Raw genomic sequence first — 15,361 nt, 5'->3', positions numbered from 1 at the left:
GAATTATTCACCATAAAATGAAATTTTTACTTTGTATTATTTGTGATAATACTGAAAATTCCATATTATCAAGAATATTAAGAATTGAAAAATTACTACAAGTTGATCAAGATAAAATCATCTTTATGGTCTTTGTAGGTGGGTAGTTGGATGCAACTATGCAAATGCAAGCGAGTGAATTTTCTGAGTGAGTGAGAAATATGTAGTGAGAAGAGGTGATGCCGTTTCACTCTCTCTGATTCTCGCTCTTGTCTGTGTGGTCGTAATAAATAAGAGCAAGAAACAGCACGAAACTCCATCGCCACATATTCTCACTCGCTTGCATTGCATAGTCGCACCCTAATGGTACAACATGTTCGTTTGAAGTACTTACCTACTTCCAGAAACACTCATGCTCTTGGAATATTTCAAGAACATGGGGTGCATCTGAGTAGCAAGCAGCTAAGCAACCAAACCAACGACAGAATTCAATTTATATGAAATGGAGTATGTCATTGGCTTGCTTATGTAGCTGATGGTCATCTAGACATAACTTACTCCATGTTCTTAAAATTAATTCAGGATGTAATGTATCAATATGTCATCTTGATTTGCTTACTATATATGCTGAAATAAGTCAACCTCAGGGTTTTCAACTCAAAATTTTGCTTTAGACCTATATTCACCATATAAATCTACCTCAAAGACATAGTAGTCTACCAAAATTCTAAAACTAAAGTGAAGACTCAGTATATGGTAGCCTTTGGCCTTTTTATTGAGAAACTAACTTCAAACCTTTCAAAATTATGCTATATGAAACATACAAAAGAAAGGGAGCAACAGAATCTATATAGACTAACATGAAAATCTCAACACCATCCTTGCAATTCCCGCAAACACATTAAGAACATAAATGTTTTGACATATTTCATAAGTCTGCATCAGGTTTCCAATTTAGTTTCAATTTGATAACATTCAAAATTGGAATGTTGCTTGATAAGTGACACTATTTAATTTTAAGATATAGAACATCCTATATTTCTTGTGCATTTGTAATTTTGTAATTAAAAACTATATTACATTTTCACGATCAATCAATAATCAATACACAATCAACATCAATCAACAAACAAAAACTATATATAGTTTTTATCAACCAACAACCAACATGACCAATCAACAATCAATAAAAATTATATATATAGTTTTTATTGATTGTTGATTGGTCGTGATAAGTGAGTAAATACGGTGTATGTATATATATATATATATATATATACACACACACACACCGTATTTACTCACTTATAAGACAATCTCACATATAGGAACTTTAAAGATCAAAATAAAGAAAATTAGATTTATTAATACAATTCTAATTTTATTTTGTTTAAATCACAAATAAAATATCAAATGCACGTAAATGCACACATTGACCCGCAGAAATTACTGGCATTTTAAACTTTAAGGAAAAATCTTGTAAAATCAACAACATAATTTCTTCATATAAAGCTTGGCAATTGGAAACCTTTTATGCCAATTATTAACAGTCAAATCCACTCTCCATCAATTACACTTATGAGTTTCTCCAAATTCTGATTTCTGAATAATCATCTGCTTTCATGTGAGAATGGATTAAAACTTATATTGGGCTTCCGTATGATTTTTGAGTTCAATTCAAAGGCTTTGCTATTCCTATTGCTATTCATCTTTACTCCTGACAATACACAAGAAGGATTCAAATGACCCAGATAAAATACTTTTGTTTTTAAACACCAGAGGGTGAGCATCCGGTAAAAAATGCAAATACACGGTTCACAAAAATTATTGCAAAAATGCAAAGAATCCTTTCCATGCACATATAGGACAACCTAGTCTTATATACGAGTAAATATGGTATATAAGTATAACATTAAACGATTATAAAAACAAATAAAGATATATAATTTTTTTTACATGTTGTCGTTGACTTACCTGTCTTGCAATAAAACATTCCTATGTAGATTGCCATGCAGTAGATCAGGGATGGGCAACCTTTTTCTATGTAAGGGCCGCACTTCAAAACTTTTGAACTGACGCGGGCCGCACACAAGAGAAAAGAGGGGAAAAATGTCGATAAATCACAATTTTTTATTCATATATAATTAGAAATTAGCATAGGTATACTTAATATAGCTTCTGGCACTGACCTAAACGTAATATATCGGAAATATTTGGTTAAATATTAGTCACTGCTAGTTTTAAATTAGTTTCGATGTGTCTGTTAGCCGGTTTCTTGTTTTAATTTTTTACTAAATTCATTGCAAAAAAACTATTCACAAATACAAGTCGTAGAAAATAACGTTTGAATTTTTGTCGAATATCTCATTAAGTTGGGAAATTGATATATTTATTCATATTTTATGCCATGCGGGCCGCAAAAATTATTACTGCGGGCCACGGGTTACCCATCCCTGCAGTAGATAGAGGTTTGCAGTCTTTATGATTTATGCATCCTTCTTGTAATCAGCCTTAAATATTTCTAATGTTCTTAGTTCGTGTTCATTGTACACATGCTCTATCATCTTGGCCTCATTAAGATTTGCAGATATTCCAGGCTGCAGCACATACTGTACTAAAGTAGTTACCAGATTATTGCTATCAATATTATGTTTATATTCTGTCTTCTTGTTAAAGATCTATCTATAGAACCAATATACAACAACTGTCAATTAAATTTTTCATCTATCACAGGGATGGAGTATGCTCTAGATGCTCTTTACTTTATCTTTGTCATTCCTTAATAATTTGTAAACAGTAGGATTTCTGTGATAGCATACACAGTTATTTGAATATTTGGCTATTTGTTTGTAAATTGAATTTAGTCTAGGATCATAATAGACTATTCTAGGCTTAGGTGTTGGAAGTAGGGTTGAGATTTCCATGTTAATCATAGTTCCAACTTTGTTCATCACTTCTATATAGACTACCAAATAACATCAAAATCTTCATTAATTCATTCTCTTAATAAAAACACCCTTGCATATCAGGTCTACCAGGAACACATTCAAGCTAAAGTCAACACCTCCAATAAAATATTAATAATTTATACAAAATAGTACCATGATATTGTGATATGCCTTTGCTGATGCTCTCTCATCTGCATCAGTGATATACAGTTGGTGCCTCAGATGTCGGAAACACTGTATGATGTAATGTCCATCATACTAAATTTTTATTATCATATTAATTTGTTAATTATTTAAGTTTACCAAGTAAGTCTTAGTTGAAATCTGGTGAAACTTGCTGGAGTTATAACACAGTGATTGTTAGGAGTGGTGTTCCACTTAGTTATAACACTGACATATTAGCACTGTATACTTACCATATAAATTGACTGACTACTTAGCTAAAATAACTAATATATAAAATCTCATTAAACATACTAAAGATATACTCATTCTTCCTAATGCAACGAATAAATTCAAATTGTTAATTAATGTGTTGTATTTCTGCAAATGAAGTCAATGATTAATAATTAATAAAAATTTTTTACTACAGTTTACTTTAATAAAATATCTTGTGTATGTGGCATGTAAATGAATTTATTCTTCCAGATACCAAAAGAAATGTACTTCATTCTGAAATTTCTTTTAAATTGCTTCAGGAGTCATGACAAACTTAAATATACAGAGAGAAGATTTTTATTCTGTCTTTAGTCTTTCATGAAAAACAAAAAAATGATTTTTCAAAATACTATTGAGACAATCAATCAATAAGGTTTTGAAATATGATTTAAATGTGTCGTTTTTTCAGATTTTAACTAACTTATAACTTAATAATTGTGAATAAACTACTTGAAGTTAGTTTTTGTTCTGTAGAACAACACTTCTAGTCTCTGACAGATTTAAATTTTGTCACGTGTTCATTGCAGATGCTGTGTTGAACATATGGATATGTTTGTATTTATCAAAGTACAATAATGATTAGTTAAATTAGAAAAAATTACTTCAATCTATAAAGTTTTAAATATTAATTTTTCTCTGTTTGAAAAGAATACTTAGAAAAGTCATTAAAAAAATTTAATTGAAATGTAAAAAACGTGTTTTTATAATATATATTTTAAATGAAATCAAATCAGAAGATATTTCTTATAAGTCTTCATATTATTCACAAAATTGCTTTATGTATTTTTTTACAAAAGTAATTTTAAATGGACTAATTAAGTTATTAAATCAATATCTTTTGAAACATTTAGTGATAAACAATTTAGATTTACTTCATTAGTTTAGAAAAAATGTGAAAAAGCAATGCACAAAAGTAGATTTTAAATGTGAAAAAACTCTTACCAAATTGATATGCACAGTGCAATTAAGCAGTAATTTTACTACTTAAACAGTAATTTTTTCGGCAATTAAGACAATGATGTCATTATGAAAATTTGGCATCTATAGTGCCAGATTTTCTGAACATAATCATAACTTTTCTAAATTTTGATCCAGTAATTTCCAAAAAATTATTAAATAGCAACAGCCAGATCATAATTATTAACAATATTCTCCCACATTTCAATCACTATCACTGTTCATCAATATTCTTCATTTGTACTGACATATGCAAAAGTGTTTCAATTTTTTTTTTCTTGTAAATTTTTCGTCCGACAGAGAATTTTTTTTTATTTTGTAAAGTTAAAAACAAAGTCTGCCCAAAAGAGACCACCATTTATTTTTCTTGCATTCAATGCAAGAAAAATAAATGGTGGTCTATTCTCATATCTAAATGGTAAAAAAAAACTGCCCAAAAGGGCAGTTTTTTTTTACCATTTAGATATGAGAATTGAGATAGTTTCATGCTTGTTAATGTTAATAAAGCTAATAAAAATATATATTATTAATATATAAATATATATTTCATAATTAAACAAAAACAAATATTGGTATATTATTACTATTCATCAAAAGAAAGAAAATCTTTAAATAAAAAGTGAGATATATCAAATTACTATCAGACAAGACAGATAACTGTAGATATTATAAGAGATAGACATCAGTTGAACATTCGTCCTTGCACCAGTTATCATATTGCAAAGAATCATATTGTCTACATCCCTTTTCGCTGATGCCAAATACTTCAATGAAATACTAGAATCTTATACAAAGGCTAATATACAAGTAAATTTGCTCTTACACTGAAAAATTAATCTATTTATAAATGTAAAAAATGTTACTGATTTTGATACTATAAATTCCAAATATAATATTTAAAAAATATTCAGAAAATTCTGATTATTTTTGGGTCAATTAACAGATTAATTATTGCTGCATTGTAACATGATATAACTAATATAGGTCTGGAAATGAAGACCAGATAATGATCTGGATAATGTAAACAATAATGATCTACATAGTAAGAAGTAATTGTGGATTCACATCCCGTTTTATCCTTTATGTTAGAAATTTTCTAAATTATTTAATTAAAATTTAAAAATAATTTCTAATTATTAATTATATCATTTAACCGCAACTGAACTGCTAAATTTTAGACCAAATTTTATAATTTAATTAATTAAAACTTCTAAAATAATTTTCTGATGTTATATAACAATAAATTATTTTTACATAACGGCACATTTTAAGTTGAATTCTAAAAAAAAATTCTAAATGTAACATTTTTATTAACTACTGAAACTATCTTCTTTTATAAAGATTATAAAAGTTTATCTTGTTTTTTAGTTGTTAATGCTTAATAATATGTAAAAATTAAAAATCTTAAAATACTCATCAGCATTTGTTTTTGAACATACTTATGCTTCCTGCATTTAGGATAATTTCTTATAGGTATTAGAATATTAGCAAGATAGTCACTAAATATATACTTAAAATATAAAATCAACAATGAAAAATTAAAGAACAAAATTGCATATAATATGCTGTATTCCAGCAGTCACACTGGAACTGGTGTTGGGCAATGTGTATGCCACAGAAACCAAAACAACATGTCCAAGCAGTAAAATACAATTATACTATAGCCTTCAAAATTCAAAAATAACTGGTTTTCTGATAATTCCAGATTTCCGGAAGCCTGATATTTGGTCTGTTAGGGTGTGACTATGCAAATGCGAGCAAGCAAATTTTCCGAGGGGCGAAAATATGTGGCGAGAAGAGGCGAAGATGTTTCACTCTCTCATCTGGGTGGTCGTAATAAACGAGCATGAGAAACAGAGCGTGAAACGTCACCACGTCTTCTTGCCACATATTCTTGCTTGCTTGCATCTGCATAGTCATACCATAACTGTAATATATTTTAATATAGAAAAGGATTCTATCAAAATATTTGTAATATGTATACTATACACTTAAATAGTAAATTTATTGATCCAAGTCAATTCAAATATAGATGTCCCTTGATAATCCAACAGGTATGGGACCAAAGGGGTGTCGGATTACCAAAAGTGATTACATATTTGGCATTGTTTTGCTAGCAGTAGCCTACAATATTCTTACATTTTATGAGTAAAATGCTGCCTAGGTTAATATGGAAATGAAACACCCATTTCGGTTAACTAAAACATGTTTATTAAAAGAAATATGGAAGCCAATAAATGTACATACAGTATGTATAGGCATGAATAATACAGTACGTACAAAACTGCTCACGGAAAACACAAGAAATGTGTCATCGTGTAATAATTGGGTAGGGAGATTCATGTTGCGACATGCTTCTGTGCAAGCAGACACGTAATGGGGACGGGGACTACGGTGACCTTAACGGGCGGTGTGTCGGACTACTGAGCATGTCGGATTACAAAATGTCAGACTTATCAAAGGACAACTGTAATTTCAATTTAAAAGACTGTAAAGGTAAGATATTTAAACACTGTATTCAGGTACTCATAACTTTAAATTACATTGACTATCATTTTACTTTTTTATAATTTCATATAATTTACATTTACATATTGTGTTTTATGGTTTATTTATTATATCTATACAATACAGTATAAATTGTAACAAAATTATTGTGCAGAAAAACCAAATCATAATAATAATAGAAAACTTTTACAAAAGCTAGCAGCTAGCTTTACTTAGAACTTAGGGGTTGTCCATAGATGACATTCACACTGGAAGAGAAGGGTTGAGTGTCAGTGAATATTCATTTATTTCATTAAATATCACACAGTTTTTGCATGTTATTGTATTTATTTCAAAATTTCCTGTATGTTTCATTTCTAGTTATGTTATCTATCATTCATAAAGCAATAAGGATTTTAAGGGGATTGAGTTTTGTTGATGTCCAAACAGGGAAGGGAATCACAGAAACTTGAACAAACTGGGACAAGAGGGGAGAGAAAGTAAAAATTTCAAGAAAAATGCAGATGTAATTTATGGATGGCTCCTTACCAATATTTACTTGTATAAATCTAAATTTCTATAAATTATATGTAATTACATAGCTGTCATTAAAAGCAGTGCCATAACTAGGCAGGTGCAACAGGTGTACCTGCACAGGCAAAATGCATGTATTTGTTTTATTATTTTCCCAAAACTAATTAATTAAGGGACCTAAATGCAAATTCTTGTACAGGGGCACAGGAATGGCTAGTTATGGCACTGATTAAAAGTACAAAAAAACTGATTATTACCAGTAATCTGTTGCTTCCACACTTTTTATTTTCCTTTAATGATTTGCAGAAAACTAATACAAAATATAATTCACCTATACACACCGGGTTAATACTATTCAAATCTCCTGTAAACCTTGTAACCGGTGCAGTCAAAGTTCGTACGCGAATGTTTTCGGCCCCTCACTAGGTCCTTCTTCAAGCGAAATTTTCTTTTTCAACCATTAAATCGAATAATATCCTCTTAACAGATAAAAATTCGAATCGTCAAAATTTCCGAATCTAACGAAACCGCGTGCTATCCAATATTCCAAAGTTTTCGTAGGATGTTCGCGTGCTTATCTTTGTGATGTAATCATCCAAACACAATCCGATCGTAACTTTTTCGATGCGACTTCCCCATAAGGGTTTTTTTTATTCATTTGGCCCCCATTGTTTCGAATCGCTGTCTTGAATTTGTGCCTGCCATGCTAAAGACAGCTTCATCTCGTCCTTCGAATTGATTGGTTGGGTGTACTTGAAGGCTTTACAAAGCCTTCAAGTACACCCAACCAATGTATAAAATGGGATTAATTAATTAAGGGACCTAAATGCAAATTCTTGTACAGGGGCACAGGAATGGCTAGTTATGGCACTGATTAAATGTACAAAAAATTTCAGATCACCTTAGATGGTTGGAGCAAATGGAGATTTGTAAATCTCCATTTGCTCCAACCATCTAAGGTGGTCCGTGTGGTGAGTGGTGATGAGGAGTTTTGCATTCGTGAAGTCCGCTGTTATTTCCGGATCTGAGGCGTAAATCGCAAGTGCGGTGCTGTTTCTGTTAGCCCTAATGTCTTGCTGATGTTCCTTCCATCTAATTTCCACCGATCGTTTCGTGGTGCCGATTTTTGACGATTCGAATTTTTATCCGTTAAGAGGATATTATTCGATTTAACGGTCGAAAAAGAAAATTTTACTTGAAGAAGGACCTAGTGAGGGGCCGAAAACGTTCGCGTACGAACTTTGACTGCACTGGTTACAAGGTTTACAGGAGATTTGAATACTAATACAAAATTTATATAAATCAGAAAAAAAAATTTACTGGAAATCCTCATTTATAAAAAAATTGAAGGATAACTTCTTATATACATTAATATATTATTTACGCGATATGTAAGTTTTTATTGTTTTAAAATTTTATCTAAACTCGCGTGTCATTTCTGCAAATGAAAGCAAACTAGATTTTACAACATTAACAATACTAAAAGCCTCTTAATGTCTCTTAAGTAGCTATTTTATAGTAAGATAAGGAAAAAAAAAGTTGTTTTGAGCAATAGATAGTAAATACTACAGCCGTAATCAGGTGTAACAGGTAACACTCCAATAAAAGAAAATACTAGTTTTATAAAAAATAATATCTTATTTGATCTAATCAGTCTGTAAACAAAAATACCAAACTTATATATTACACGCATACATTTCGCCGTGTGAGATTTTCATATACATTATATAAATGTATTGTTTACATTATATAAACGTTGAGAAGAATTGAAAGATTAGAACAATTCAAAAAAAGAAATTTAACAAATGATTAAGAACGCAGTTACACAAGGAAAACTTGAATTAAAACAATGTACATAATTCTATATTTACTAATTGCGTTGTTTTCCACTAGAATTACTGAAAAATAAATTTTAAATTTAAAATAAACACACAATTTCTTTAAAAAAGAGAATTAAAAACTGGAAAACAAAGTTAAGAATTTCTGTGAAATTTTTAAATAAATGTAATTGATTAATAACCATACATACCGACTTTATCCGCCAATTTTATAAGCATTTTATACATTTTATAGTGTTTTAAATGCGTAAGTAAGAGATTTAATTTCATTATAGAAACGATTGGCAAAAAAATGATCCTGTAAACGACGTGCGAAGAGCAAACTGCAACGTGGGTTAAGAAATGTTAAAATCTTACAATATTTTTAATAAAAATAACCTTTGTATAAGGTAAAATATTCAACGGGAAGCATTTGGAGCGTATTTTGTCAAGTAAAACGTCATAAAAATAAAATAAGCGAGTGGAGAGGAACAGGAACAAAGAGTGACTTTCTGGCCATTTCCGGTTGTGAGGCGCACCACCACCCCACTACGTTAACGAATTTTTATTTTAATATTAACGTATAGTAAACATAATGACAACTTTACCTTTTCAACCAATAAACCTTTGATAGTAATTTCGAACCTCGATGAAATAAAATTTTTGTGTCTTTAATGGTCTAAACAGGAAATTGCAGACAAAAGGGAAATGCCACGTGACCGGATCTTATAATCTCGAGCCGTGACGTCCGCGTCTCGCGAGAGTTAACTTGACTTTTGCGCTTGCGTGAAGAAATTTTTGCGGATAGATAGCAGCATCGTCGCTGTTCATCAATTCGTAATGATTTGACGATGATCTATTATTATTTATTTTAATTTTAAAACTTTAAATCAAAAAGTTTCAAATAAAATTTTTGATTTAAAGAATGAAATTTTTTTTAAAAGGTATTAATTCATTTTAAGGAAAAGTTTTGTTTAATTTCTCAAAATTGTTTATAAGAAGTGGATTTCGGAATTTAGCATTTTATTAAATAAAATAAATAATAAAATTATTTATTTTCTGCTGACACAAATATATTTATACAGAAAAAACTATATTTTAAAAATTTTCTTTATAATACGTTCGAAATTATTTTTTCGAATATTTTACGTAAGATAGAAAGAATGTGTGTTGCCTATAATTTTATATAAAATAGTCTGCCCTTTTTTAATATACTAGGACATCGCGTGATTTTATCATATCGCGGAGATGGAAAGAAAAAAGCGATTCTTGCCATACAGAAAAGGCGATCCTTGTACTTGAAAGTCGCGGACAGGCGAAGTTTGCACTTGCCGCCACAAAAGAGGCTATCTTTGCAGTCACGGAAGAGGCGATCCAAGAACAAAGCAATCAATTCCAATGTCCACCAGTGGCTAAGTGGATAAAACCAATGAATATTGGTTGGTTGTAAGTTCGCGCTTGGCTACGTGGAGTTTTCCACGTTTTCTTCACGTTAGTATCACCAAAATAAGAACCAATTCCCCTAAAAGACCTCCCGAAAGGCATTCCCCTCGGCAGATCGCTCATGTGTCGCGTTGCCGTGTACGAATAAAACCAAAAGCAATCGATGCCAATGGCTTTGTTCGTGTGTTCTGTTCGTTTTTTGCATCTATTTTTTGTTAGGTGCACGCAATGCTGCTTTTTTATTTGCCCCTAAATTCCTCAAGGAGCACGGACATTGTATCCCACTTTATATCGAAAACGAATCATGGACCTCTATTTTCTACATTTCTCGATTCTTTATCGCAATCAATATAAAATGGGGAAGTTTTATCAAAATTGGCCCATCAAATTTTGAGAACTAACTCAATTATATATGCCATATAGACGACGTGCTAGCGGTCCTGGGAAATCGCGCGATATCGCTTTGTTGCACACGCTATTGCTATTTGCTATGCACACGCCCCATTTTTTATTTCATTTTTGGATTCTTCATAGTATTCAATGGAAAATGGCAAAGTTTTATCAAAATCGATCGAACAGATTTCGAGAACGAACGCAATTCTATAGGTCACATAGAAGCTTCGCTAACGAATAATTAAGAATTTTTACAAAGTAAAATGTTCAAAAATTTTACTATAATTTAATATTTCATTACAAAATAAATTGAAAATATTTCTTCAATTCTTTCAATCAATTCAATTAATATGTACTGATATACATATATAGTTCCTTTGTGTATATATTAGATTTTCTCAGTGTGATGCAAGTCTTCGAAATGCCGCCCCTTAAATGTTTTTCTTTAAAATAACCTTCGATTGTGATTTAAAAAACTGCACAAATTGTACGAATGCTATTTTTATTTTAAAAACTTAAACTACTTTAAAATAATGATATCAAGTGTCAACTACAACAATCTACCACAGTTTTACCCTTAATTAGGGATCTAGAGTGTTAGTCAATGTAGATTCAATGGAAATTAAGGGGATACTATAGATTACCACCTATGGAATTTCGGAACTTTGAGTATATATCTGAACTCAGGAAACCGAGACGAGTACAACGATACCCTCCTTTAGGACCGGAGACGAAAAATAAAAAAGTTAACATACTTTTTTCGGCGATCGCGCGATGATCGGGAATCGCGTCGCTCTCTCCGCTAAGCCTATAGCGTGTTTAACAGGCAGTCCGGCAAGTCGGTCATATATACCTTCAACAGAGGCAGATGTCGATCAACGAGCACACTGATCGTCTGCAGTTCGAGTTAAGTCATTTTCGCATACCCTCGCTCTTGACGGCCGGATGGCCGAGCGGTAAAAGTGGCAGCCTACCGCTCTGGGGGACCCGGGATCGAATCCGAACGGGTCGAATAATCCCCAGGAATTTTTCGGGGGGTGGTCCGTTCGGATATGTCGGGCCCCGTCCCTCACCACCCGGTCGCCCCATTGTGGGCCTGGCCGAACCCATAATGGGCCTACTAAAAGAGGCCCTCTTAGTGCCCACAGGGCGGAAAGAGTTAAAAAAAAAAAAAAAAAAAAAAAAAACCCTCGCTCTTGACGGCCGGATGGCCGAGCGGTCAAGGTACAAAGCCTACCGCTCTGGCGGACCCGAGATCGAATCCGAACGGGTCGAATAATCCCCAGGAATTTTTCGGGGGGTGGTCCGTTCGGATATGTCGCCAGGGTTTTGTTATGGGGGCCTAGTAGAGGCCAGCCTGACACAAAATTGAATTTTTCCAAATTATTGTTCATTAAAATGGAATTTCCATAGCAGTGGCGTAGCGTGGGTGTCAGCCGCCCGGGGCGGAAAAAAATTTCGCCACCCCCTTATTTAGGTAAAGTAATGAAAAATTCCGTGCTCATTTCAATCGGTCCGAATAGTAGGTGTGACAAAAATATGAAATGAAATGGTTCAAATTTTTACAAGATATTATTATTTATTGTGAAATTTTGCCGCTTCCTAAAAGTGCCGCCCCCACTTCGCTACGCCACTGGGTAAGAGTGGCACACTCTGACCAGATCTCATGAAAATTCCCGAAAAGCTAATCCGGGTTCGAACTCGAATCCCTGGCAGATTCCATCGTAATCCTGTTCAACCTTTTATAATGAATGATTTAACTCTTACGCATTGTTTCTCGTCTTTCACCTCATACTGCCTAAAATTGAGCCTTTCCGTATAATCCACGATGCGTTACTTTCTATCGACAAAATAACCATTCCCTTTATAAATTATTTAAAATGAATGCAAATAATTTTTACGTTAATAAGTGGTAAATCGGAAAATATTCGTTCGTAATTAAAAAATGATAATTGTATTTCGAATTTTGTTTAACTAATTTATTTAAAACCGATATTCATTTACGATATTAATACGATATTAATTTTTCTTTCGACTACAAAGGCTATTCCGAAGATTCGTCTGTAGATAAGTGGACGAATTTATCTTTCGGGGGGACAGAATTATCGATTGCTTCTAGTGTAATCTCTGTATTTTCTCTTCTCAATTGTTGATATTCTTTGGATTGAATATTTCTCGGGATCGGATCTTTGCTCTTACTTCGTGAATCCGTTTTTTTCTTGGCGAAATTTTTCTCTTTTTTAACTAATTTTTTATTGGCTATATCCAGAATACTGCAAAGTTCGACTCGAGATTTTTCGACTTCTTCTCCATTCGATTCGCCCAAGGAGAGGACATTCGCTTGGCGATTTTCTGTGACATTTAGATTACGATCCACGGATAATTTCTTATACTCGTTGCTATCTCCCAAATGCGTAACCTGTTTCGATATCTTTTTTTGTACTAATGAAGTCGATGGTACGTTGGCATGCTCGATCCTGCGAACTGCATACAGATCGTAAGATTGATTGGATATGGATAACTTGCTAATTGGACGCTTCTCTGGCTTATCTTCTTTATTACAGTTCTTTATTTTCTCTGTTTTTGCTTGATTTAAAGCAGTTTTATCCGTGTTTATCTTCGACAACGTCCCTGGAATGTTCGCCTCTTTAGATGGAGTTCCAGAAGATCTTAAAAAATCTAAAGTAAATTTTTCATCTTCGTTTTTATTTAAGTCGATCAGATTTTGATTACGAGGAAATTTGACAGTTTTTTCGGGTTTTTCCTTCTTTTGAGACAAACGACTTGTATATGATTCCATGCTATATTTTGTTTCCTCATTGTCTGAACCTTCCTCATTTGTGGATGTTTTTGTGACCTTAATCATCTTAATAGTTTCGGTTTCAGTCGAGGAAGACGAATCGTACCGATCCTGCTCGGGTTTTGATTCCAGTATAAGTAACGGGGTTGTTTCTTCTATGTCATTTTCTCTTGGTTTATCTTGTAATAATGAAATTGATTTCTTGAGATTCAGTTCTTCTTTCGAATTAACGTGAATATTTGATTCAAATTTCGGTTCTTCACCCGCGCCATGCATAGGCGAATTCGGGACGGCGATAAAAACAGACTTCGGCGGTTGTGGCTTTTTATCTGTTTTTTGCTTACGTATTCTTTTGCGATATAATTTAGTGCAAAAATATAGCAGAGTAGTAGCGATGAGACTCATTAATGATACTATGGTGAAAATCATCACTGCTACCGAAACGGCACGACCAAATCTTTTCATTAGGTTCTTGCTTTTTGGTTTAAACTTTCTGTTCTGTTTCAAACGAGTTTTATTATAATGATCTTTCTGTCTAATTGGTCCGATTAACATTCTGTTTGGACGATTTAGGTCTATTGTCCCATCCTTCCCTGCAAATGTAACATCTCCGTGTAATTTTTTCGTTTTGTCTGCATTTTTATACATTCTTCCTTTTTGCTCCGTGTCTTCGTTTGCATTTTTTTGTTTAAAATATGAATCTTTGTACTTTCGGTAATTTTCGATAAAAGAGGACGTTTTCTTTTCTACCGGAATTGTTCTCGAATATTTTAAAGTTCTCTGTTTACTGTCATCCCGTTCTTGTATATACTTATCGACATCTTCGTCCATTTGAACTTGTAACTTGTTCTTAGTTGGTCTTGTAAGCCAATTCAAATTCGAATTTTTAGTTTTTCTTTCTAAAATTTTTCCAAGACCTACGATACCATTGTCCTTTCGGAGCTGAAGTCGCAACGACATGTCCTTCGAATTTTCATTATATGTAATATCCTTGTCGGTAGGAGAACTGAGAGATAGCAAACTTGGTTCACTCATGAGTTTTCTTTTCAGACGTATTCTAAAACCTTGTCCCATAAGAGCATTCATTAAAACGAATAATAAAAAAGCTGATACCGCCATACTATAGATATTCATCGTCTATATCTGGTAATTCGGGATTTAAATCAAAAATTAGTAGACCAAATCTTTACAAATCCCACTGAAACTATTGAATATTTTTATAATTATTATTTTAATTTTTAGAAAATGTTAATTATTGTACTCTTTATTGAAATCTCAACAATAAAATTGACAACTTGATGTCTTCTATTGTATTTTCCTTCCAATATTGATATTATATAATTCCGTTACAGTTATGAATTGTAAAATACTGTTTATTTATTTAATAACTATAATTTGTGTATATAATAGAGTGCTGTAACGAGGCTTCCACCTGTCTCTGGATAGTGGATAAAGATGTCGAAATCAGTGGCGTAGCGTGGGTGTCAGCCGCCCGGGGCGGAGGAAAATTTCGCCGCCCCCTTATTTAGGTATCTCAATTCAAAAGACTAAAATATACAGTAATT

The 15,361-nt window shown here is 32.4% G+C and overlaps 2 protein-coding genes across 5 annotated transcripts in view; both read right to left on the bottom strand.

Moving 5' to 3' along the window:
- Positions 1–9,934, bottom strand: part of Ets97D (DNA-binding protein Ets97D) — a 52,224-nt gene extending 42,290 nt beyond the window's left edge. Inside the window, exon 1 of one of the 4 annotated variants that reach the window (XM_067287713.1) lies at positions 9,769–9,934. The gene's annotated coding sequence lies outside the window, so the exon portion shown is untranslated. The other 3 variants (XM_067287709.1, XM_067287711.1, XM_067287710.1) reach the window with 3 other exon arrangements.
- Positions 9,935–13,040: 3,106 nt separating this feature from the next.
- Positions 13,041–14,915, bottom strand: LOC136989449 (uncharacterized). Its single transcript, XM_067287603.1, has one exon. The coding sequence runs from the start codon at positions 14,913–14,915 to the stop codon at positions 13,041–13,043; it is 1,875 nt and encodes a 624-aa protein (XP_067143704.1).
- Positions 14,916–15,361: the final 446 nt, after the last annotated feature.

This window comes from Centruroides vittatus, unplaced genomic scaffold, assembly GCF_030686945.1.
Source record: "Centruroides vittatus isolate TY-2023 unplaced genomic scaffold, ASM3068694v2 scaffold_576, whole genome shotgun sequence".
In the NCBI taxonomy this organism is placed as follows: domain Eukaryota; kingdom Metazoa; phylum Arthropoda; class Arachnida; order Scorpiones; family Buthidae; genus Centruroides; species Centruroides vittatus.
Note: the sequence above shows the minus strand (reverse complement) of the source record. Positions and strands in the feature narration are given on the sequence as shown.

Coding starts and splice junctions, on each gene's coding strand:
- LOC136989449 (XM_067287603.1), bottom strand. CDS start 14,915: ATGGCGGTATCAGCTTTTTTATTATTCGTTTTAATGAATGCTCTTATG.